The sequence below is a fragment of the Staurois parvus genome, unplaced genomic scaffold (assembly GCF_062004578.1).
Source record: "Staurois parvus isolate SC_StPar_1 unplaced genomic scaffold, SC_StPar_1.0 ptg000063l, whole genome shotgun sequence".
Lineage (NCBI taxonomy): Eukaryota > Metazoa > Chordata > Amphibia > Anura > Ranidae > Staurois > Staurois parvus.
In genome coordinates this window covers 195,951-223,315 of record NW_028317859.1, presented here as the reverse complement: position 1 = coordinate 223,315, position 27,365 = coordinate 195,951, and the positions used below count along the sequence as shown (strand labels likewise).

At 42.6% G+C, this 27,365-nt stretch overlaps 1 protein-coding gene across 1 annotated transcript in view; it reads right to left on the bottom strand.

The window, feature by feature from the left end:
- The window catches only part of CNTNAP1 (contactin associated protein 1), a 227,226-nt gene that overhangs the window by 11,023 nt on the left and 188,838 nt on the right, over positions 1-27,365 (bottom strand). Inside the window, exons 22-23 of the mRNA XM_089668764.1 lie at positions 26,060-26,290; positions 19,761-19,805 (exon numbers count right to left, since the gene is read on the bottom strand). Of these exons, the coding sequence (XP_089524890.1) occupies positions 19,761-19,805; positions 26,060-26,290 (276 nt within the window). The remainder of the gene's footprint in view (positions 1-19,760; positions 19,806-26,059; positions 26,291-27,365) is intronic.

The window sequence follows — 27,365 nt, the reverse complement described above, 5'->3', positions numbered from 1 at the left end:
AGTAATGCTTTGTCTGGTCGCACATAGCATAATCCATGGTTGATTCTCATGTTTGCTTTACGATTTTTCCATTATGCAGACCCCCTCAAAAGATCAGCATTTCCAGAGAAGGTAGAGGAGTTGCCTGTGGATGACTACTGTAGCCAGCTATTGCCTGTTGGAGTATAGGACATCCTTTTATATTTGTGCTCTCCAGTTTCCCAGCCAAAAAAAGAAGACAAGGTCTTTATGATGTCAACTATTCCCTTGGATACTTTGAAGAATATTATTGTAATTCTGTTGCAGATTCTTACCTTTTGTTGCTCTTCTGAAGAAAACATTTTTATCATTAACCACCTGGTGAAATATCAGGGCTGTAGTTGGAAGCTTCAGGATCAGCCTCCCTTTAATGGTAGTTAACCCTATAGAGTTTGTTACCAATCAAGCTATTTTCTACTGCATTGATTTTTTTTTTTGTAACTAATTTAAGTGGCAGGCAAAATTACATATTCTGGCAAGGAGCAGTCTCAGAGCTTTCTCAAGCAAAACAGCTCTCTTCAGGCTCTTCAAAAAATAAGATGCAGATGAACATAACTGTATGAACATTGCTTTGTTCAAGCAACCAGAGATGAAGTTGATGACACCTTCAGCACCAGGAAGTTGATGACACCTTATTGCATTAATTTGAGAAGTGGCCAATACACTCAAAGGGGTTGTTTCCACTCACCCTGTGAAAGGGTTATATGTTCTGGCAAACAGCCCTCTTCGTACTCTGTAAAGGGGAAGATGCAGATGAGCATGACTGTATGTATCCTGCTGGTTGAATCAGCAATGGATAGAGATGATGACACAGCAGGATGACACATTATCAATACACTCTTAAAGGAGGGGTTTCAACTCACCCTCTGAAAGGGTTATCTGCTCTGGCAATGAGAAGCCACCTAGCCTTCCCAGGCGAAACAGCCCTCTTCAGAGTCTCCAAAGAGAATGATGCAGATGGACACGACTGCATGAATAATGCTTTGTTCAAGCAGCCAAGGATAAAAATGATGACACTTAATAGGTTGTCACAGGAGGCTAATACACTCTAAATGAGTGTTTCCATACATCCTGTGAAATGGTTATCTATTCTATCAAGGAGCAGTCTCCCAGCCTTCCAGGCAAACAATTCTGTTCAGACTCTTCCAAAAAAGGAGATACGGATGAGTGTGACTGTATGCACCCTACTGGTTCAAGCAGCCAGGGATATGGATGCCGACACCTAAAAGGTTGTCACATTCATTGAACAGTTGGTCAATACATTCTAAAGGAGTTTCTTCCACTCAGCTTGTTGTCACAATTAATTAAGCATGTAGTCAAGACACTGTAAAGGAATTGTTAAATTCACCTTCTGCAAGGGCCATCTATTCTGGCAATGTTCAGCCTTCCTTTCAGGGCCATTAAAACTTGTCTCAAGCCAATCTTCATCAGTCTCTTCTGAGCAAGAAGATGAGGATGACCTTTTCCCAGGCTTTTGATCCCTCCTTTTGTAAGATTGGTGAAATGCCTTTAAAATTGAAGCAAAGCTGTGGACGTATTTCAAGTACCTCCAGAGGATGGCTTGACAATTCTATTCTGGTGACTGAATCAAGTGCTTGTTCTACAAGATTGGAGCATGCGGTCACAGCAGGATGTCAAAATTATTCCTTTTGAACAGGAAGGTGTCTGGGGTTTGGAATAAATTATTTGGTCTGTGTGTCCCTTATGGGACTGGCCAGATACATGAGCTTACCATTAGGAGATGCTGTGGCCTTCCAGGATGTACCCAATCACCGCAGTGTTCCTGATCTTAGAAGGTGAAGCCTATATTAATAGCGGTTAGTTTGACTTCCTGCCTCAAAAGTCAGTTTCCACACTCAATCAAGAGAGGTTGGCTTCTGCATTTCTGGCTGGGAATCCAGGATAAACTGGTAAACCAGTATATAATCCAAGAAGTCAGCGAAGAGCTCCATTTCAGGAAGCTTTCTGGTATTTTGGGGATTGTACCACCCATTCATGACTTATGGGCACTTGGTCAAACACCTTTAGGGAATCTTCAATGGCTCATATAAAAGAAGTCAAAAAGAGAACTTCCATAGTGTAGTATTTTGTATTTATTATCGAAAACCACAATGCCAAAAGGCTACTCACAATTTAAAACAGGGTCACAGACCCATCAGGCATGTACTGTTTAAACCCACAGTTAGGTGTACAATCAAGGAGTCCAAAGATGGCGACTGCCGTCCTTACGTAATGACGTCACCACACTCTAGTCCTGGTAATGGTGTTTGACCATTTTTTGATCACGGTGGGAGCTAATCCTATGTACAGTAAGAGGGAGAGATCCATCCTGCCTGGGGTCATCCGGTGATACAATATATTCTATGACTCCTTGAGGGTCAAATTTTTGAGGAGAGCACACACGCCAGACGGTGAAGGATAGATTGGCACAAGTATCTGAGCACGCAAAATATATAAAGCTGAAGAATTGAAATCTGGATTTTTATTTATTATTTATTTTTATTTTTAATTATCTTTACACTTGGGACTTTGCAATTTATTTATTGTCACAGTGTATGATTTGGTCACTATTTATTTCACTTTTAATTGTTTCCTAGTCACAAGTATGAATTATTTGGATCATGTTACACTTTATATATATTTGAAATTAAGCTGGTTGATTAACATTTTTTATTGATCACACACAGTGTCACATCACTAATTTATATTTATTCACAATTTGTATTAAATTTTTTGCCTTTCATTATTCATTTCAAGTATATCACAGTGTAAACAGCGCTGATAGTATAGTTGGAAGCGCATGAGTCCACCTCCCTATTTAACAAGGCTCACTGTTGGCTCCTCCGTGCACCAACCTCGCCATCTTCCCGCCCAATCGCAGTAAAAGCCGTCTCCAACTTATGTCCTGATTGGAGGAGGGTCATAAAAAGGGCAGGAAGCTCCAACCAATGAACAGGGGAGAGCCTTATAGGCTGCCCAATCATCATTCCCCCATGCAAGGTCAATTACCAATGGAGGAGAGAAGGTGAGCTCAGTGGTCGGCTGCCTGAGGAGTTGATCGTGTCTGGAGCTAGCGGTGGATAGACTGGCGGGAGCCTGGGTGCCTGGACATGATTTCTGGTTGCTGTGTCTGTGCCTTCACTGGCATACAGTGATTATCCAACGCTAAATTATACTGTTTTTCAAACTGAAATTTTGTTCTATCTGTAAGGGATTGTTGTACCCGAAGTGGAATCTCCCTTTGGTATTGGACTGTTTTGCATCAAATGTCTTCAAATGAAGTGCCCCTTGTGGTACCTCTCACTGAAAACTGCTTTCCTGGTGGCATTTACATAAACCAGAAGAGTGTCAGTATTAGCGGCCTTGGGGTTTAAAGAACCCTTTCTCACATTCATCCCAGACAGGGTAGTACTCATGCTGATGCTCGAGATCATGCCTAAGTGGCCTTCTGAGTCCATATCACACAAGAGGTTGCCCTTCCTATATCTCTTTTGGGAAGTACCTATGGAGTTAGCCCATAGGATGGGGGCCAAGCTTTAAAATGTTACATCAAGCCAACATCTGGCATCAAGAAGCCGGAGAAACTTTTTGTCATTCCAGGTGGAGTGCGTAATGGTTTCACAGTTTCCAATAAGATTATTGTCTCTTAGTGAAGCTCATCTCCTTCGCCTTCAGATTCAAAGGGTTGGCTGTGGCAGGGGGATCACAGCCTTGACATTGTGAGCGGCAGCAGGCCAAATGTTCCCAGAGACTATCTACAAGGCAGCTACATGGGTGTCAATATATACATTTATAGCTCATTACTGTAAAGAAGCAGCCTTAATGACAGTAGAGTTTGTCAGAGGCATCCTGGCTTCTGCTTTTAGCCAGAATTAAGAAGTGTGTAGCATTATCCCTCCCCTGTGTGGTTAGGTAGTTCCCAGCTGTGCAGACATGGAGCCATCAGGGAAAATGGAAAATTGAACGACGGATACGTATTGTAATTTTCCTTTCCTGACGAGCTCCATGTCAGCACAATTCCCACCCAGCTTGGTAAGACTAGTTATGGAATGCCGAGGCTGCATGTGGGCTCAAATTTATGAGTTAGGTTCTGGAAGCATAGGCTGGCGGGGCCCATACCAAGCTGTGCTGACATGGAGCTCGTCAGGAAAGGAAAATTACGGTAAGTATCCATCATTCAATTTTCCGTGATAGTTGCACAAATGTTTATCAACCAATATTTTCAATAACACTACTCCACAATTATTACTAATGTATTAAAACAACATAAATTGCAAACTGCCTGCTAAATCAAAAAAAAAAACTGTATTCAGTTAATAAACATTTGTAAATGTTAAATTTTTGTGCCCTTTTGAAAAAACTGAACGCATGCAAAACTGTAAATAAGCTGCTAATGTCGGTGCTGTGTTGCAATAAAATGAACCGGGCATACATTTTATTGCAACACAGCATGTTACAATGTGCAGGAATGAGCCTCAACATGCTGCTGTACATAGCATCATATGAATGTTATTTAACCCCTTGCCATCCTGAGGATTTAACCCCCTTAATGACCAGGCCTCTTATTGCCATTCGGCGCTGCACTATTTCAACTGATAATTGCGCGGTCATGCAATGCTGTGCCCAAACAAAATTTACGTCCTTTTTTTCACACAAATAGAGCTTTCTTTCGGTGGTATTTGATCACCTGTGCGCTTTTTATTTACTATAAACAAAAAACAATTTGGAAAAAAAATTATTTACTTTCGGCTATAAAAAATATATAGTAAACTCAAAGTTAGTCAGAAATTTAGGCAAAAATGTATTCTGCTGCATGTTTTTGATAAAAAAAAATCCCAATAAGTGTATATTGATTGCTTTGTGTGAAAGTTATAGCGTCTACAAACTATGGTATAGATACTGCAATTTATGCCGTTTTTTTGCTATACAGCACTGCACTAGTTTAATTGAGAATTGTGCGATCATGCAATACGGTACATAAATGAAATTTACATCCTTTTTTCACACAAATAGAGCTTTCTTTCGGTGGTATTTGATCACCTGTGCATTTTTTATTTTTGGCGCTAGAAACAAAAAAATTTTGAAAGAAATTTTTTTTTTTTAAATATTTTCTCATTTCTGTCATAAAAAATATCCAAAAAACTAAAAAAAATTAATAATAAATTCAGGCCAAAATGTATTCTGCTACATGTTTTTGGTTAAAAAAATCCCAATAAGTGTATATTGATTGCTTTGTGCGAAAGTTATAGCATCTACAAACTATAGTATAGATAATGGAATTTCCACAGCTGTTACTTTCTGATTGCCCATCACATTCGTTGAGGTGCTAAAATACCAGGATAGTACAAACACCCCCAAATGACCCTTGTTCAGAAAGTAGATACCTTAAGATATTTGCTGAGAGGCATATTGAGTCCATGGAAGATTTTTTTTTCCACAAGTTTTTGGAAAATGACAAAAACATTTTTTTTTTTAATCACTTTTAATGCTATAACAGGGAATGCAAATATCCCCTATAACTTCATCTGGCATTGTCATATATTCTTTCTTGAGAAATCTGGGGTCTATCATACTCTAGATAGCTCCTCTTCCCTTACATTATCTAATCAAACCAAGATTGGTGTGATCAGATGCTTTCCCAATTTACAAATGGCGCTGTTTATATCTTGTGAAAGTATGAAACTGTGAAGTGATGAAATGCTCGTAGCTTCTGATTTCTTAGGCTATAGAGATGATTGGCACCATTCTGGTTTCCAATCAGCTCTATGGTCAGCTGGCGGAAACACCGACTGTATTCTCAGGTTCCCCTGATGGCAAGGGAGAAGGCCGTGGAAGGCAGCGGAGGAGGGGGGGCTTCATCTCCCGCTGCTTGTAAAAGAAATCCTGCAGCTAATTAGCCACTAGGATTGCTTTTACATGAAAGCTGATCGCCAGCTGAAAAAAACGATACCAGGATTATGCCTGCAGCTTTAGGCATCATCCTGGTATAACCATTCAAAGTCCAGTGATGTACCAGTACATCGCTGGTCCTTGTTGGGTATATATGCTATGTTCTTTTTTTTTTTTTTTTTTTTGTATGCCGCCTGTGGGCTGAATGAAAAAAAAGAAGAAGAACTCTCTGCCAGAAAAAGTGTGTGGTATGCCCACCATAAGAATATACTGCCCTGCATCCACCCACTAATGGTGGGCACACATTAAGTCACACGGTGCCACATGCGCCAGTTACAAGATTGTACAAATGTCTAAATAGTGGCACGCTTGAATAAAAATTGTCCACGTATAAGTGGTACCCCATATGGAAAAAGGATGACACCAAGTACCAAACTATCTTGCCACTACTCCCCATGTAGTCTGGGCATCCGGGGGGCTCCAGTTGACTATCTTTTCCCTCGTAAATCCAAAACTTATATGTATAGCCTGTTGTCCTCTCACAGGTCTTCTATATCTTGACCCCATATCTGGCACGCTTGCTGGGGAGGAATTGTTTGAATGGAAGGCGGACAGAAAAATTAATGAGGGACTCATCAACACAGATTTTTTGCTGGGGAGTATAGACATCAGCAAATTTTTGGTTAAGGTGATTCACAAGGGGCCGAATTTTGTGGAGCCGGTCAAATTCAGGGTCACACCGAGTGCACCATGGTGACACTGTACTACTTGTGGGGGGTGATGAAGATTTTTTTTTTTTTTGCCTTTACACCCATAAAGGCTGTAAAAGCAATAGTTTATCCTTCTCTCTGGCTGCATTCTTGCAGCCATTGAGAAATACTGTGTGAGCTGTGATTGGTCACAGCTTGTCACATGGTACAAGGCAGTTGTGAATAGCCCTGTACCATGTGATCTCTGTGATCATTCACAGATTTCACACGTAGTAAGCAATGATGTCAGAAGAGACATCATGCTTACTACTCTGCATGTGATCACTGATTGGCCAATCAGTGATCACATGATCTGGAGGTCCCGTACGACAATCGGTGTCCCACTGTGTCCGCGCACAAGCAGGGGGTGGGGAGGTCGTTTATAAACGGCCACCCACCCCTGCACTGCCATCGTCCGGCCGTTTATATACAACGGCCGGAAGGGAAGTGGTTAAACATGTCCAGTAAAAAAATGTAAAAATGAAATTTCATCATAAATTTAGGCCAAAATGTATTCTGCGACATGTCTTTGCTACAAAAAAATCCCAATATGTGTAAATGAATTGGTTTACGTGAAAGTTATAGCATCTACAAATGGTGGTATATATACTGGGATTTTTTTTTTATACTAATAATGGCAGCGATCAGCGACATGGCGGCGATCAGCGACTTATGGCAGGACTGCAGTAGACATTCTGACACTGGGGGGGAACTGACTTGGAGTCACTGACTTCCCCAGTGACACCAATACAGTGATCAGTGCATAAAATATCACTGACACTGTACTAATGGCACTGGGAGGAAGGGGTTAACATTGGGAGGAAATCAAAGGGTTAACCGTGTGATGGGAGTGTTTTACTAGGGAGCGAGGGGTGTGCTTCACTGTAAGCACACTGATCGGGATGACTGAGCTCAGCCATCCCGAGCAGTGTGCCCAAACTGACAGGGAGGAGAGCTGCATTGTAAACAATGCAGCCGTCCTCCCTGTCAGTGTTTGCCGGTAATCACTGGGCTCCGGTGGGTAATCACTGGACGGGACGCGGTGATTGACAACCGTGGTCGCGATCGGCGGCGCGGATAGGGCGACCGCGTGCCCCCTACCCGGAAATGCAAAATCTTGTACAGTATATATACGTGATTTTGCGCAGCGGTGCCACCCTGCCGCAGTATATCTACTGTGGCTGATCTGCAAGCAGTTAAAAACTGTTTTCAATTATTGTGCTTAAAAAAAAAAAACTGTCTGAAAAAAAGAATATAAATTAAGCACTGTGATGTGTTATGTTGCACAATGCACACCTGCTCATGTGCTATGTGCACCATAACAGACATCTGCAGTGTACTAATACACAAAATGTGCATTACTGATTGTGTATAGTATGTGTGTGTGTGGTGAACCTGGCCATAGGCGTATGTGGCAGCAGGATAGGTGGGCCTTTACACTGAACTGCCACACTTATGTGTCCATGAGTAACTGCTCTTCTGTGCTGAGAGTGTGGTCACTGTGTGCTCCCAGCACAGTGGCCGAGCTGCCTACTCCACCACCGTAATATATTGGTGTGGCAGGGGTTAATACAACTAAGGTTAATACAAGTTGTGAGCTTTCACCAAGAGAGCTTGACTATGCCTCTCCTTTCCTGCCAGATCTGTCATTCACAAAAGCTGTACTACAGAAGAATCAACAGAACAGGAAGATGATCCTATTAACTGTAAATTATGTCCCTTTTGCTGATTTTTAAGGTTTTGATTTTAGCTAAACTTAGGCTTTAGGGCCAGTTCACACTATAGAAACACATGCCAGATGCGTTCTGGATGTGTTTCTGCATGCGGTTTTTTTTAAGCGTTCTGGTGCATTTTTGACACATTCCAGTGCGTTTTTTATGCATTCCAGTTGATTTTTTTCCCCTCTCTTTTTCTTCAATTTAAATAGGGACATGTGCATTTTTGGTGCATTCCAGTGCATTTGTGATTTGTTTTACCACATTCCAGTATAGTTCTGTGCAGAAACAATGCAGCTTGTTCTACTTTTTTTTTCTGCAACTGGAACACACTGGAACCGCAAGCACTGATTTTAACTATGGCATTGACAACCATATAATCTACTTTGTCTGCGTTTTCGATGCAAAAAAAAGAAACTGAAACACATGTAGTGTGAATTGGCCCTAAAGTGACATTAAACTGTGGGATGAGATAAGGCCCAAGACCAGCCCTGGGAGTCCAGTGTGTTGTATGTGTGGAGTGGTCCCAGCACAGCACTAGCCACGCCCTCTGACACATTTTGCCCTGCCCATCTGTGACCAAGTCCCCGATAGGCTGGGTGAAATGCATCAGAGGGTGCTGAGGCCACTCCACACATACAACACACTGGACTCCCGGGCTGGTCTTGAGCAGCGTCCGCTCCACCTTGTCTCATCCCAGACACTGGAACAGACTAAGGACGCTGCTCCCTTCATTCCCATGCCGGTGAGGTGATCCTTTCTGCTTATCTGGCTTTGAAACGGCTCCATTAAGCTTTACACAGGACATTAAATTCTGGTTTAAAAATAAAAAAATTGATTCAAGTATGCATTAAAGTGGTTGTAAAGCCTAGGGGTGTTTTTTTACCTTGAAGTGTTACTAAACCCAGGCCCCTGCATTCACTATATCTGGTCTCCCACAGTACACAACATGGAAATGCAATTATTTTAGTAAATATAAACCGCTAAATACCTTTTCTCATTAGCAGTTATAGCAGTCTTGTAACTTCTATCAGTGTTCAGCCGAGCACAGAATAATCTTAGAGGGGGAGTTTTTTGATTTTTCTCTGACTGTCCTATGTGGCTGCATAACCCCTGACCCTCTGTCTGGACAGTGCTGATTGGCCCTATGCCAATCACATGCACCCTCCCAAAACAAAACCTCTCTAGCAATACACACCAGACAGAGCATGTGCAAACATGCCACTGCTGCTCTGTATTATGACAGATGGATGGGGAAAAGTAAAAGAAGGGGAGGATCAGAGGAGACAGGATCAAACAGCCTTTTTACACAATGCGGATGATTAACCCCTTAGGTTCCACAGTGAATATAACAAGCATGCTTTACTGCATATACAGACTGATTTTACTGATGTGGGTTTAGTAACACTTTAATGAATCAAGGTAAAAAAATCTTCTGTGCCAGTGTCCCCCCTGCCCCTCCTTATACTTACTTGAGCCTGATCCCACTCCAGCAAAGTGCTCAAGAGCAGCGGCTCTCCCAGCTCTGTCCCTCCTCACTGCACAGATTATAAGCTCACGCTGCTGTCAAGCAAATTCTGTGATGAGGGAGTGGGGGGGCAGCCGCGGGGCTGAACCACCCTGTCTGTGTGAATGGACACAGACAAAGCAGCTCAGGAGCGAGCCCGAATGAGTGCTCTCTTAGGAAGTAGCTTCCTATGGGGGCACTTGCCGAAGAGGAGGAGCCAGGAAAGCCAAGGACCCCAGAAGAAGAGGAGCAAGGCTGCTTAATGCAATACCATTGCACAGAGCAGGTGAGTGTGATATATTTGTTATTTTAAAGGAACAAAACAAACCTTTAAAGTTACTTTAACTTACAAAAAAGTACCTTCTGTTGCACTCAACCTTCTCCAAATCTCTAAATTCCTTTGCTGCTGTGGTCTGGCTTCCTGTTAGAGAGTGGCTATGTTCGTTCTCCATGGTCCCTAGGTATGTAGCAAAGTGTGTTTTGCTCACTCTCAAGATGAATGAGCAACTATGAACTACAGGATGTGTAGTGTGCATAGAGCAGTGCTCATGATCACAACTGACATGTACTGTTCAGTCCAAACAAAAGGAAACAAGTTGGAAGAGGAGAGGTTTGGGAGCTCACATAGGATATTACAAGGAGTCAAAAACACAATAAGAAGCAATTTCATGAAAAAATAGATTATGGGGTCTTTATAAGTAGTGGAAGTGTATTCATTATTTTTGGAAAATAAGGATATTGTTTAGTGTCACTTGTCAAAGGAGTGCCCCTAAGCTACAAAAAATGTTACCGCCTACTTCCCACTGACTCCACCACGTCCGGTGTCACTTCCGGTTCCGGTCCCAGTGATGGCTTGTACTCCAGCGTGGTTACATCTGCTGCTTGTGGATTCCATCTTTGTCACGCCAAGCTCTGCATTACCTCTTGGCTGAATGACACTTGTCCAATACAGCTGCTCTTGGGTGCCAACCTGCCATCCTCACGGCTGCCTTTCTACTAAGTTCTACAAGCGATGAAGGACTGTATTTTAACCCTTCCTTTATATTGTTTTTAATAAATTGAAACACTTAGATAGTGGCACCTTCTGACTTCTACAGTTTGACTTTTTTTCCTATTTTCATAGGAACTTGAGTATTTTTCCTGGGATTTTATCACTCTCTATTTGCACTATTGAGCCTTTTTCCTTTCTTTACTCTACATTACAGAACAATTCTAGTTAACTGTGACTAATTATTGCTAGCTATACTGTGAGCTGAATAAATGAGAACATTCACAGGCAATGTAAACAAATACAGAGCCATTGGCTTATAACCTAGCTCAGTAGTGGAGTGTGTTTGGTGAGGCAATTGACAGAGCGCCTTCTGAGTGCTTCAAATCAGACGACACGCGAAGAAAGAAAAGCTAAGTAAGGGGGCTATTGTACATCTTCATATGTCAGAATGCATAGCTATAATGTAAAGCTGAATATTTAGATTCTGACATAAGCGTAGATATGACTGGTTTCTCCTACTACAAGGAAACAATTTAATTTTCATTGTCCAATAATAATGGGCAGCACAGTGGCTAAATGGTTAGCATTTCTGCCTGGCAGTACTAGGGTCGCTGGTTCAAATACCAACCACGGCACCACCTGTCTGGAGTTTGCATGTTCTCCCTGTGCTTGCGTGGGTTTCCTCCAGGTGCGCTGGTTTCCTCCAACACTCCAAAGACATGCTGGTAGGTTAATTGGCTCCTGTCTTAATTGGCCCCTAGTATGTGTATATATGAATGTGAGTTAGGGACCTTTGACTGTACGCCCCTTGAGGGTTATGGACTGATTTGAATGTACAATATATATGTAAAGTGCTGCGTAAATTGTTCAGAAGACTGGATAGCATACTCTGGCTGCCATTTCTGCCACTGACCCAAGCTGGTCTTTTGGTATCTCACCTGTTGTCTGAAACCCAGAGACACAGCCACAGGAACTTGGTTAGAGCCTGGGTCACTGCAATTCCTTTATACTTGACATGCTGAAACCCCTCAGTCCAAATCCCTTCCATGAATACTTCCCAGGGGAGGACCCTCATTTAGTAATGGCAGATTACAGACACTCGGGAGTGGAAGCATATGGGACAAATAGCGGGAATTCTGTTGCAGGAAGCTCCAAGTACCTCTCTGGCTGAAAGCAGTTCCCTCATTATGGAGCAAGCTGACTGCTCTAGCCCCCTGGTTTGGATCCTCACAGACATGCAACCTGCCTGACTAAAGTCAAATTTTCTGCCACTATGTCTAGTCTGCTCCAGAGGCTATTGCTATTTCTGTACTAGCTCTCATAAAAATTCTGCTACCTCTCCAAGCTCTGATGCTACAACCTGAACTGACAAGTGCATTCCCATTTGAAGAGTGACGTTGATGATTTTTCACTGCCAGAATTTCAAGAACGTCTTCAGCTTCTGGCCACATATTTGCTATTCTGAACTCATTGGTTGAAGCAAAGTGGTCTAGTCTCTGGATTGCTACACCTAGTGCTGCTCATCTCCCATATATTCTTTCAAGTATGAAAAAGAAGGCAACTCCTAGAAAGCTGTTTGCTATTTTGAATCAAGCAGAGTGGTCCTTATGTATTGATTGGCCCAACTCAGAGAGGGTATTCCTACATCCTGATAATTTTGATGCTTTGTACCCTATGGAAGAGTTCAAGAAGAGGTTAACTGTTCCACTGTGGATCTAACCATTCTCACACTAAATAATAATTCTACTGTTTCCATTGATGGTATTCCCTCCATTAAGGGTTCAGATGATAGATGCCTGAAGATTCTTTGGAAGTCCTTCTTTGCCTTGGCAGCCCAGCCCTTGAAACTGGCTATTGCCACATTGTTGATTGCTCAGACCATAGCAAACTGGACTGGAGAAATCAATATTAAATGTTCTCCAATTATATAGTAGATTATCCTAATCTTGCTACAAGATTACAACTCTTCTCCTCAGCACTGCTTTTCTGTGTAGAGAATGGAGAATGTGATCCATCAGATCTCCAGAATGTCCTTACTTTTTGTGAATATGCGCAGAATATTATGACTTAAAGTCTGGTTGCCCTTGTGAAAGGTGCTTGCTGATCATGGCTTGCGAAGGTACTATACTTTTTGAAAGTTCCCTTGAGAAATACATTGAGGTGGCTACTGAGGGAAGGTGTTCCAACCCCACTATCCTTAATCTCTCCTTTCCATTTTTTTTGGGCCTCGCCTTAAAAAAAAAAAAAAAATCAGATGTCACCTTCAAGGAGTCATCATCTACTGTAGGTTCTTCATCTTATGGCAGACCCCTTACTTCTAAGCACACCAGACCTGCTCACACACATTCTTTGCATTAAAAGTTGCCACCACCACTTCACAAAAAGGAAAGGGGGGGAGGATGTCTATTGACATTTGCTCTGCATTAGGCACAGACATACTAACCTTTTAATTCACTCTGTCTTTTGGAGAGGTATATTAGGTATATCCATTGCTGTCCTCTCTCTTGTTTTTTTCTATGCTATACATTTTTACTTGCTGTTTTTCTTTCACTTCCGTGTAGCTTACAAATACATAGACCAGTCCTTCCCAATGCCCTACCTGTCCCTGGTTGAATGGATGATGAGTGGATTGGGCCTAAAGCAGCATTGTGGTAACACTGCCCTGGACACAGGTATCCCGGACAATGGGGAACTGGAGGTGGTGAGGGGTAACAGAGAAATGTGTGTGTGTGTGGTAGGGGGGGGGGTGCTGGACAGGACCATAAAATTCGGCTGGAGAGAGAGCGACAGTGATTTTTTTTTACAGAGAAACCTTATGTCATCACCTCATATGAGAGACTGGGAGTGTGAGGGTGTCCTTTAGAGGACAGTGGGTGCCAGGGGGTCTGATACAGTGGTATGTAGGTGTCTGTGGGTCTTGTATAGAGTTATGTGATTGTCAGGGGGTCTGGTATAGAAGTAGGTAGGTGTCAGGAAGTCTTATATAGAGGAAGGTAGGTGTCAGGATGTCTTATATAGAGGTAGGTAGGTGTACAGCGGTCTTGTATAGAAGTCAGTGGGTGACAGGGGGTCTGATATAAAGGTAGGTAAGTGTCTAGAGACTTACATAGAGGTAGGTGGATGTCAGCGGCTCTGATATAGAGGTAGGTAGTTGTCTGGAGACTTACATAGAGGTAGGTAGGTGTCAAGGGGTCTTATATAGAAGTCAGTGGGTGACAGGGGTTCTGATATAGAGGTAGGTAGGTGTCTGGAGTCTTATATAAGACACCCTGACACCAATCTACCTCTATATTATTTTTTTTTATTATTATACAGTATTTATATAGCGCCAATGGGTATGCTCAGCGCTGTACAGTAGCAGGGGGGACAGAACATGAGACAAGACAGTAACAATACAATACATGAGGGGTTCGAGGGCCCTGCTCTTCCGAGCTTACATTCTAGGAGGGAGGGGAAGGTGGCACAGGAGGAGATGGCTGTGGGGGATGGAGTGGCGGGAGGAGTGGAGGAGGTTAGTTGTTAGGTGAGGTCGGGTGTTAGGTGAGGGTGGGGTAGGCTTCCCTGAAGAGGAGGGTTTTCAGGGTGCGCCTGAAGGTGAGGAGGGTAGGCGACAGTCTGATGGATTTGGGTAAGGAGTTCCAGAAGATGGGGGAAATCCTGGAGAAGTCCTGCAATCGAGCGTGGGAGGAGGAGACCAGGGAGCTAGAGAGTAGGATGTCCTGTGAGGAGCGGAGGGCACGGGTAGAGTAATATTTGGGTATCAGGTCAGTTATGTAGATTGGGGAGGCATTGTGAATGGCTTTGTAGGTCAGAGTTAGCAGTTTGAATTTGATGCGTTGGGCAATCAGGAGCCAATGAAGGGATTGGCAGAGGGGGGAGGCAGATGTGGAGCGGTTGGTGAGGTGGATGAGTCTAGCCGCTGAATTTAGGATCGACTGGAGTGGGGATAGTGCTCGTTTGGGTAGGCCAGTGAGAAGGGAATTGCAATAGTCCTGGCATGAGATGATGAGGGAGTGTACGAGTTGTTTGGTGGTGTCTGGGGTGAGGAATGTGCGTATCTTGGAGATGTTGCGGAGGTGGAGCCTGCAAGATCTAGATAGCAGTTGGATGTGGGGTAGGAAGGAGACTCCAGACACTTATCTACCTCTATATAAGACCTCCTGACACCCACTAACTTCTATATAAGACCCCTGGACACCTATCTACTTTTATATAAGACACCCTGACACCTACCTACCTACCTCTATATAAGTAGATAGGTGTCCAGATGTCTTATATAGAAGTCAGTGGGTGTCAGGAGGTCTTATATAAAGGTAGATAGGTGTCTGGAGTCTTATATAGAGGTAGATAGGTGTCAGTGTGTCTTATATAAAAGTAGGTAGGTGTCCGGGGGTCTTATATAGAGGTCAGGGGGTCTGATATAGAGATAGGTAGGTGTCTGGAGTCTTATATAGAGGTAGGTAGGTGCCAGGGTGTCTTATATAAAAGTAGGTAGGTGTCTAGGGGTCTTATATAGAGGTCAGGGGATTTGAGAGGTAGAGGTAGGTAAGTGTCTGGAGTCATATATAGAGGTAGGTAGGTGTCCGGGTGTCTTATATAAAAGTCGATAGGTATCCAGGGGTCATATAGAGGTCAGTGGGTCTGATATAAAGATAGGTAAGTGTCTAGAGACTTACACAGAGATAGGTGGGTGACAGGGGTTCTGATATAGAGGTAGGTGTCTGGAGTCTTATATAGAGGTAGGTAGGTGTCAGGGTGTCTTATATAAAAGTAGGTAGGTGTCCAGGGGTCTTATATAGAGGTCAGTGGGTGTCAGGGGTCTGAGATAGAGGTAAGTAAGTGTCTAGAGACTTATATAGAGGTAGGTAGGTGTCAGGTGGTCTTATATAAAAGTAGATAGGTGTCCAGAGGTCTTATATAGAGGTCAGTGGGTCCAATATAGAGGTAGGTAGGTGTCAGGATTCTTACATAGAGGTAGGAAGGTGTCAGGGTGTCTTATATAAAAGTAGGTAGGTGTCTAGGGGTCTTATATAGAGGTCAGGGGATTTGAGAGGTAGAGGTAGGTAAGTGTCTGGAGTCATATATAGAAGTAGGTAGGTGCCCGGGTGTCTTATATAAAAGTCAATAGGTATCCAGGGGTCATATAGAGGTCAGTGGGTCTGATATAAAGGTAGGTAAGTGTCTAGAGACTTACACAGAGATAGGTGGGTGACAGGGGTTCTGATATAGAGGTAGGTGTCTGGAGTCTTATATAGAGGTAGGTAGGTGTCAGGGTGTCTTATATAAAAGTAGGTAGGTGTCCAGGGGTCTTATATAGAGGTCAGTGGGTGTCAGGGGTCTGAGATAGAGGTAAGTAAGTGTCTAGAGACTTATATAGAGGTAGGTAGGTGTCAGGTGGTCTTATATAAAAGTAGATAGGTGTCCAGAGGTCTTATATAGAGGTCAGTGGGTCCAATATAGAGGTAGGTAGGTGTCAGGGTTCTTACATAGAGGTAGGAAGGTGTCAGGGTGTCTTATATAAAAGTAGATAGGTGTCTAGGGGTCTTACATAGAGGTCAGTGGGTGCCAGGGGGTCTTATATAAAGGTAGGTAGGTGTCAGGGTTTCTTATATAAAAGTAGGTAGGTGTCCAGGGGTCTTATATAGAAGTCAGTGGGTGACAGGGGGTCTTATATACCGGTAGGTAGGTGCCTGGAGTCATATATAGGAGGTAGGAAGGTAGGTGTCTGGAGTCTTATATAGAGGTCTTTAGGTGGACACCTAATGTTTGTACCAGTGTGTACATATGTGCAATGTGCAGCACATATGGACCTCCTTGGCTGCTGTCACTGCTCAGGGCTCTAAAGCGGAGCTCCACCCAAAAAGGGAAGTTCCGCTTTAAGGACTGCTCCCCCGCTCCCCATTAAGGATTGGCACCTTTGGGGGGTGGGCACCCGAATTTGACAGGTACCCGCTCCCACTTCCAGTCCGATCGCCTAGGCTATCAGAAACGGAAGGTGTCCTCCCTCCCTGTAGTCTTTTGGGACATGTGACAGGTCCCAGAAGACTACAGGACCATTCAGGAAGGGCAGCACTTCTCGTGCATGCGCAGTGGGTACCCGGCTGTGAAGCCGCAAACTATCACAGCCGGGTGCCCACACTGAAGATGCCGGCCTCCTGGAATACAGGATGGCCGGTGAAACAGGCTGCGGGTGACACACTGCGGGACCGAGGGACAGGTAAGTGGCTGTTTCTTAAAAGTCAGCAGCTACAGTTTTTGTAGCTGCTGACTTTTATTTTTTGGCAGCGTGAGTGGAACTCTGCTTTAAGTGGCATATGCACCGCTCGTCCTTGGCATTCATTGAGAGATGACTGAAAACTCTTTGTTTTTCTCATTCTCATTCCCCCTCTCTCTCCCCCGCTCTCATCTTTTCCTCCTTCCCTCTTTCTCTCCCCTCTCTTCCTTCCTCTCACCCTCCTCTTTCCGTTCTTTTGCTCCCCTCCTCTCTCCTCCTCTCGTTTCTACTCCCCCACGCCCGCCCCCTCTCTCTGTTTCTCCCCCTCCCTCCCTCTCTCTTACTCCCTCTCCCCCTTTCTCTTCCCCCCCTCTCCATTTCTCCCTCTCTCCCCCTCTTGCTTTCTGAGGGTCCAGATGGGTATACGGTAAAATATTATAAAAAATATGGGGAGCTGTTGATACCCAAATTGAAGATATATAGTGGGGCAAAAAAGTATTTAGTCAGCCACCAACTCTGCAAGTTCTCCCACTTAAAAAGACGAGAGAGGCCTGTAAGTGGCATCATAGGTAGACCTCAACTATGAGAGACAAAATGGGAAAAAAAATGCAGACAATCACATTAGCGCGGGCTGGGGGGAAAACTAGGAGCTCAGTTTTGGACAGATTTAGTTTGAGGAAGTGGAGTGACATCCAGTCCGATATGTCGCTCAGTAGGCTTGTGATATGAGCAGAGACTGAAGGGGTGAGGTGAGGGGTAGAGAGATAGATTTGCGTGACGTCGGCATAGAGATGGTAGTTGAAGCCGTGAGAGTGTATCAATTGGCCAAGGGTGGAGGTGTAGATGGAGAAGAGAACGGGCCCCAGGACAGAACCTTGAGGGACCTCAACAGAGAGGGGGAGTGGAGAGGAGGTGGCAGCATTATAGGTAACACTGAAGGAGCGCTGTGATAGATAGGAAGAGAGCCAGGAGAGAGCAGAGTCTCTGAGGCCAAGAGAGTGTAGTTGTTTGAGGAGAAGGGGGTGGTCAACCGTGTCGAAAGCTGCAGAGAGGTCGAGGAGTAGGAGCACTGAATAGTGGCCATTAGCTTTGGCGGTTAGCAGGTCGTGGCTGAGTTTGAGTAGGGCGGTTTCGGTGGAGTGTAGGGGGCGGAAGCCAGACTGTAGGGGATCAAGGAGGTTATTGTCGGTGAGGTGGGAACTCAGGCGATTATAGACTAAGCGCTCTAGGAGTTTGGATGTAAATGGCAGCAGGGAGATGGGTCTAAGGTTGTTCGGGTCGGTGGGATCCAGGGAGGGTTTTTTAAGTATGGAAGTGATGTGCGCGTGTTTTAGAGGGGAGGGGAATGTGCCAGTAGAGAGGGAAAGATTAAAGATGTGTGTGAGGGAGCGTAGGATGGAGGAAGAGGGTGATCATAGGAGTTGTGAGGGGACAGGGTCAAGGGGGCAGGTGGTGAGGCGGGCTTCAGAGAAGACCTTAGTGACCTCTTCAGTGGTAGCGAGGTCGAAGGAGTGGAGTGCTGAGGGGGTTTTAGTGTGAAGGATGCTAGGTGGGGCAGAAGTCTGAGCAGTGGCGATGTCCCTACGAATTGCGTCGATCTTTTTTTTGAAGTGGTTAGCAATTTTACCACTGGGTGGAGGTGGGGGCGGAGAGAGTAGAGAGTTAAAAGTGGAGAAGAGCCGGCGAGGACTGGAGGAGAAGGTAGTAATGATGGTAACAAAGTAGGCTTGCTTGGCAGCATGAAGGGAGGAAGTTTAGGTTAGGAAGGCAGATTTATATCGGGTGAGCGCTTGTTGGGATATGCTTTTGCGCCATAGTCGCTCCAGCGCACGACAGCATCGTTTGAGATTTTTGGTATGGTCAGTCTGCCAGGGTTGTAGTGGTCGGGGTCTAATGCTTCGTGTTGTTGGGGGTGCTAGCGAGTCTAGAGCAGCTGAAAGCGAGTTGTTATAAACAGTAGTGGCCAGGTCAGGGCAAGACAGGGGAAGGATACTGTTGTAAAGTTGGTCAGCAGCAGAGTGGAAAGGGGCAGGGTTCAAGTTGTGGAGGTTTCTACTGGTGATAGTTTGAGGATTTTGGGGACTTTCAACAATGCCCATCATGATCCTAAGAACATCTATTCGATTTACTGCAGTAACCAACCTCTTGGCTGGTCTTCTGTAGACTTATCTCTAAGCCTACTGCAGCAGAGTGACTTCTGCCTACTCTTCTATAGATCTATTATCTTATCTTCGGATAGCTGCAGTATAGAGACAAGAAAAAATAAAATGAAACAAAAATAAAAAGGCTAACCAACATACAGTTAGACTTTTTTTTTTCAGCAGAGCTGAGGGAAAGGTGTCCGACCTTCAAAGACACTAGCGAAAAACTGAAGCATATCAGTTATAGGCTGGGTTATACAGGGCTAGCAATCTTTCTGTTTGTCAGTGTACAAATCCCCTGTGAGCAGTAGCATATAACCTGACTCTTTCAGAATTTCTAAATTCCCGTGTCCCATTCTGGACTATAAACTGTTCACTGAATATATGGTTAGAAGAAAGGCTGTTTTTACACAGGAATAGTTGGAGAAAAGACATCTTTTGGGTAGATCAATTATTTTAACTCTTATATAAGTTTATAGTGATTCTTCTCAATTAGACAATGTGCTTAGATAATGAAAAAAAAAAGAAATACTCACATGCAATGATTCCAGCAAGACCATCATCATGTACATGAGGGAATACTGGAAGGCAGAGATAACATTGGTTATTAAACAGAACCCATAAATTGGATGCATCCAGAGCATGGGTACAAATAAAAAATCAAACGGGAAGTATTGGTAGTCTATTGCAGTTGGTACTAGGTAACCTTAAAAAAAAGATCCTGCAGAGCTGAAAGACACTTGGCTCACCAAACTTAATTTTATTGTTAGGTCTATATATATATATATTATATATATATATATATATATATATATATATATATATACAGTTGCAAGAAAAAGTATGTGAACCCCTTGGGATTACGTTGAGTTTTGCATGAATTGGGCATAAAATGTGCTCTGAACGTCATCTAAGTCACAACAATAGAAGAACACAGTCTGCTGAACATAATACTACACAAACATTAGATGTTGCCATGGCTTAATTGCACATAACATGTAAACATTCACAGTGCAGGGAGGAAAAAGTATGTGAACCTTTGGACTTAACAACTGGTTGACCCTCCTTTGGCAGCAATAACCTCAACCAAACGTTTCCTGTAGTTGCAGATCAGACCTGCACAACGATCTGGAGTAATTTTGGACCACTCCTCTTCACAAAACTGTTTCAGTGTAAGCAATATTCTTGGGATGCCTGGTGTGAATCGCTCTCTTAAGGTCATGCCACAGCATTTCAATCGGGTTGAGGTCAGGACTCTGACTGGGTCACTCTAGAAGGCGTATTCTGTGCTGTTGCAGCCATTGTTTTGTTGAATTACTTGTATGCTTTGGGTCATTGTCCTGTTGCATCACCCATCCTCTGCGGAGCTTCAGTTGGCGGACAGATGGTCGTACGTTTTCCTGCAAAATGTCTTGATAAACTCTGGAATTCATTTTCCCATCAATGACAACAATCCGTCCAGGCCCTGAGGCAGCAAAGCAGCCCCAAACCATTATGCCCCCTCCGCCATGTTTTACAGTGGAGATGGGGTTTTGATGGTGTGCTGTGCCTTTTTTTCTCCACACATAGTGTTGTGTGTTCTTCCCAAACAACTCAATCTTGGTTTCATCTGTCCACAGTATATTTTGCCAGTAGTGCTGTGGAACATCCAGGTGCTCTTTTGCAAACTTCAAACGTGCTGCAATATTCTTTTTGGACAGCAATGGCTTCCTCCGTGGTGTCCTCCCATGTACTCCATTCTTGTTTAATGTTTTCCTTATTGTAGATGTGTCAACAAAAATGTTAGCATGTGCCAGAGATTTCTGTAGGTCTTTAGCTCACACTCTGGGATTCTTCTTTACCTCATGCAGCATTCTGCGCTGTGCTCTTGCAGTCATTTTTACAGGATGACCACGCCTAGGGAGAGAAGCAACAGTGCTAACTTTCTCCATTTGTAGACAGTCTGTCTTACCATGGACACATTAACATCAAGGCTTTTGGAGATACTTTTGTAACCCTTTCCAGCTTCATGCAAGTCAACAATTCTTGATCGTAGGTCTTCTGAGAGCTCTTTTCCGCGAGGCATGGTTCACATCAGACAGTGCTTCTTGAAACCAGTAAACCCAAAACAGGTGTGTGTTTTTTAAGGGCAGGACAGCTGTCAGCAACACATCCAATATCATCACACTGATTGGAGTCAAGGTTGGCTCACTCCTGGCTCCAATTAGCTCTGGGAGAAGTCATTAAGCTAGGGCCTCAAATACTCTTTCCTCCCTGCACTGTGAATGTTTACATGTTATGTGCAATTAAACCATGGCAACATCTAATGTTTGTGTAGTATTATCTTCAGCAGACTGTGTTCTTCTATTGTCGTGACTTAGATGACGTTCAGAGCACATTTTATGCCCAATTCATGCAAAACTCCACGTAATCCCAAGGGGTTCACATACTTTTTCTTGCAACTGTATATATATATATTTGGACACAGGCACAGTTTTCATACTTTTGGCTCTGTATGCCACTAGAATAAATTAAAATGAAACAATCCAAATGAATTTGAAGTGCAGATTTTCAGCTTTAATTCAAGGGTTTGAATTTAAATATCAAATACAAAGTTTAGGGACTGCAACCATTTTTAAACAAAGTCTCTCCATTTTCAGGGGCTCAAATGTAATTGGACAAATGAATATAATCATAAATAAAATGTTAATTTTTAATATTTTGTTGAGAATCCTTTACTGGCAATGACTGCCTGAAGTCTGGAACCCATGGATTTTACCAAAGACTGGATTGCCAGACACTAACTGCAGCTGTCTGAGATCAGGTGATTGACTCAGCTATTTCAGAATATTCCACTTCTTTTCCTTCAAAAGCTCCTGGGCTGCTTTTGCAGTGTGTTTTGGATCATTGTCCATCTGTACTGTGAATTGCCGTCCAATCAACTTTGCTGCATTTGGCTGAATCTGGGCTGACAATATATCTCTAAACACTGCAGAATTCATCCGGCTGCTTCTGTCACATCATCAATAAACACAAGCCTTCTCCCCACTTATTTCTTCCTGTCATTCTGGTACAGATTAATCTTAGTTTCATCCATCCAAAGAATGCTTTTCCAGAACTGGTCTGGCTTTTTTAGATGTTTTTTGGCAAAGTCTAATCTGGCTTTTCTATTTTTAAGGCTTATGAATGGTTTGCACCTTAAGGTGAACCCTCTGTATTCGCTCTCATCAAGTCTTCTCTTGATTGTAGATTTTGAAAATGATACACTCACCTCCTGGAGAGTGTCCTTCACTTGTCTGGATGTTGTGAATGGGTTTTTCTTTACCACAGAGAGGATCCTGCAATCATCCACCACTGTTGTCTTCCTTGGATGTCCATGCCTTTTTATGTTGCTGAGCTCACCAGTGCGTTCTTCTTTCCTGAGAATGTACCAAACTTTGATTTGGCCACTCCTAATGTTGCTGCTATCTCTCTGATGGATTTGTTTTACTTTTGAAGTACAATGGCCTGTTTCACTTGTATGGACATCTCCTTTGAATGCATGATGTAGGTTCACAGAAATAGATTCCAAATGCAAATGCCACACTTAGAATAAACTCCAGACCTTTTACCTGCTTAATTGATGAAGAAATAATGGAGGAGTAGCCCACACCTGGCCATGAAACAGCTTTTGATTCAATTGTCCAATTACTTTTGGTCCCTTGAAAAAGGGGGATGGCTACTTTCAAGAGTTGTAATTCCTAAACCCTTCCTCCAATTTGGATGTACATACCCTCAAATTATAGCTTGAATATGTTTTGATAAATACCTGAAAAAAAAACTAAAATTGTACCTGTATCCAAATATATATGCACCTAACTGTATATATTATATACATACACATAATTACTATGAGTTGGGCAAAATATTAACTATTGGCCTGTAGTCTGTCCATGGCAGAAAACATCTGCAAGCTGATTTAAAAAATAACATGGAAAACCAGCACTAGGAGATAAATGTCCTTTACCTGTTCATGCCAACAGTACGCATATATGCAGCCTCTCAGCGGGTGGGCCTAGATGCCAAGAGGCAGTATATATGCGTACCAAAATGTAAACAAGCCTGTGCTGAGAGTGTACACCCTGCATGCTCCTGACATAGTTATTGGCGCCTAACGGAAAGCTCCTGTTCGCAAGTACTGAACATGTGACTAGTTTGACAGCCAATCACAGCAGTCACATGATCATAAACCCCACCCAGCCTCCCGGCAACAGAAACCCCTTAACAGCTTCAATACTTGGCACTTTTACCTCCTTCCTGCCCAGGCCAAATTTCAGCTTTCAGCTCTGTCACACTTTGAATGACAATTATGCAGTCTTGCAACACTGTATCCATATGAAATTTTTATCATTTTTTTCACACAAATAGAGATTTCTTTTGGTGGTATTTAATCACCACTGGTATTTTTATTTTTTGTTACATTTTGAGGAAAAAAAGTGTTTTTCTTTGTTTCTGTTATAAAATGTTCCACATATATCTGAAAATCGATCAATACTGATGTAGTGATGGCCTATCTCATTTCTTGAGGCCCAAAAATGTCAAGACAGTACAGATAGCCCCCAAATGACCCCTTTTGTAATTTTGTTGTCATAATTTTTGGGAGAATTTATTTACATTTATCTACATTTTTTTACATTTTTTTACATTTATTTACATTTTATCACATTTATTTACATTTTTTTTTACCCCTGTGACCAGAGAAATACAATGTTACCATAGTAACACTGTACTACTCTGAGCAAGTGATCAGGATTTTTTTTTTTACATTATTATTATTGCATATACGAGTGAATTTCACTGGTATAAACAACAATTTTTACTGCATGAAACTGATTCATACAGTATTTATTGTTGCGATCAGCTGTGACTGACCACATGCTAATCACATAGTGCAGATGGGCTGATCATGTGACGTCCACCCTGAAAGTCTAAGGTCCCGCCCGGCCATCATATTACAATAAGCCGGGAGGGAACTGGTTAAAGGGCCAGGAAGCGCCGGAGTTAAGGGGTTAATTCATCCTTCATGTCATTGCATTGCACAACACGAATATACTGTATGTGTAAATCCAAATGTATTTCATAAAGCAATACGATAACCAATGACAGCAGGCAAGGTACAATTAAACTCACTGAAATATTTTAAGACATCACCTTTGAACATCCCTTAGCATCTGGAAGTATAAATGATAATCAATGATAAAAAGTTAACTGGTCTTTGATGCAGAAAATCTCTATCTTTAGAATCAAATTCTGTTGTCAGTAAAATCACATCGTGAAGAAAGTACTGCCGATGACCAGCAAGTGTGAAAGCCTCCTTTAATATAATAATCAGGGCACTGATTATCACTGCAGCCCCAAAAGTACCCAACAGTGATGCCAATCTGTTCCCATCAGTGCCTCATCATCAATGCTCAGAAATTCCACCTCAACAGTGCTGCCTATCAGTGCCACCTCATCAGTGCCCATCATTGTTACCTATCAGTACAGCATCATCAACGCACAGAAGGAATACAATTACCTGTTTCCAAACTTTTGTAATAGAAAACTTTTCTTTTTCAAAATGTTCAGGGTTTTTTCGTTTGTTTATCAGAAAATAAAAACACCCAGTGGTGAATAATTACCACCAAATTTTAATTTGGGTACAATGCTGCATGACTGCACAATTGTCATTCAAAGTGCAAGAGCGCTGAAAGCTGAAAATTGGCCTGGGCACGAAGGGGGTAAAAGTGCCCAATAGGCAAATGGTTAAAAGCCTATATGGGTTACCAGTTTGGGGTTACACAAAAGGTCTGGAGCTAAAATTATAGCTCCCACTCTAATGTTTGTGGCAGTACCTCACGTGTGGTGCACTTGCTGTTTACATATGCATGCGTGACCAGCACATTTGTGCACGATGAGTGGATGAGGGTGCTTTAAATGTTTTTTTTTGTTATTATTATTATTTGTTTTATTTATAAAAAACAGTATTATTGCTATCACAAAGGACAAACAACACCGCCTGTGACAGCATGGCCCATGCAGGGCCCTTTTATGGAGATATTTAGGGTCTTTCTTATCTCCTCTGGCCTCCAAGGCAGCCAGTCAGACACAGTTTGGTCTGACTGGCTGCTTCCCTTTCCGGTAACAGCCAGGTAAACAAAGAGTGGAAACTGGAAGTGACAAAATTGTCAACACTTTGAATTTTTGAGGTCAGACAGTGGGAGGAATGCAAAGCGTCCTCTAATTGGACAAGGTGGAAATTGTGATGTGCATGCGTGACCAGCACATTTGTGCACGATGAGTGGATGAGGGTGCTTTAAATGTTTTTTTTTATTATTATTATTATTTGTTTTATTTATAAAAAACAGTATTATTGCTATCACAAAGGACAAACAACACCGCCTGTGACAGCATGGCCCATGCAGGGCCCTTTTATGGAGATATTTAGGGTCTTTCTTATCTCCTCTGGCCTCCAAGGCAGCCAGTCAGACACAGTTTGGTCTGACTGGCTGCTTCCCTTTCCGGTAACAGCCAGGTAAACAAAGAGTGGAAACTGGAAGTGACAAAATTGTCAACACTTTGAATTTTTGAGGTCAGACAGTGGGAGGAATGCAAAGCGTCCTCTAATTGGACAAGGTGGAAATTGTGATGTCACTGGCCCACCTTTCCACTTTGTCCAATCAGAGAATGCTTACAAAACAATACACATGGCAGAAGTCAGTCCAAATTCAGCATTTTCCTTCAGTATAAAAGATTATTTATAAGTAATAATAAAAAAAACAATTGGACTGAAAACCTGACATCACAGCACTGTTCCAAAGCAGTTTTTCACTCTTACCTGTCCCCATATACCATGGATCCAGTTCATAGGGAAAATGGTAGACTTTCAGTGGCATGGCCCCACAGTTGGACTCCACCAGGGAACCCTTCACTGTGATTACTTCTGATGCTTTAGGGTTTCGGAAGATGTCTCGTATTGGTGTGATGTTGTTGAAGCGCACATCTGCTAGGCATCCTATGAAACCTGGGGTATTAAATTTCTGCACTTCTGGATCTATTGCTCCTGTCTCTAAATAGATAAGAAAAGAGGCAGATTAATCATTGTCTTAGGAACAAATAAGACACTGTACAAAAATGCAATTTATAATAAATATGCAGATATTAAAGAAGCAATTTTATAAAAAAAAAACAAAAAAAAACAAAAAACATACACACATTCATTTATGTGTGTATATGAAGTTGAAGGTATTTTTCATTAAAATACAGTATATGTGAGCAACATCTTGCTACAATAAAGAACGTAAACCAGTGTCTAAAGCAAAAAGATAGGTGAGGGCAGCATCCGAGTACAACAACCCTATCCAAGATAGGCTTGAGAAAAGGGGTGGCCCTTGAAGTGTGTCACAATAGTTACCACAAGCATGACCCCAAAGTAGGCTGAGGTTCATTTCAGCTTTTTTCAGCAATGTGGAGTGTGATTTGACAGCTGCAGGACCTACTGAAAAGCTGTAAGACGTAAGGCATTATTTCTGTATAGGACTGCTGCTGTTGCTTGGAATATGTACCACTCATACACTACTAGATGGAATTGGTCTGTGCTTTAGAGTTGCTTTAGATGGTTTTTGCAAAGAAATCATTTCTTTCTAATGGGTGATCACTTTTTACCACCAACATAGCCCTGACCCATCGACACATGGATGCCACTAGACCTTTGAAGGTATAATATGGTATCTGTTACCAAGCCCTCGGTGGCAAATCCTTTAAAGCCGCATCAAACCCAAAAGCAAACATTTAGTATATTGTAGTTTACCAATTGTCAGATGTGATGGCTGCATTAGTTTTCTTATTGTGACTTTCTTTCTTCTATTTTCACCTGGTGATCTGGCTGGTAAGTCTATTGTTTTTCAAAAGAACAAGCTCTCTTCCAGATGTATTAGTTATAGGGATAAGACAAATCATTTAACACTGGCAGGGATGCTTACAATGATCAGCTTTTATTTATTTGCTGTATGCAAAACCTTTATCCTAAAAGGAAAAAAAACATTTACAGTGAAGGAAATAAGCATTTGATCCCCAGCTGATTTTGAATGTTTGCCCACTCACAAAGAAATGATCAGTCTAAAAATCGAATGGTAGGTGTATTG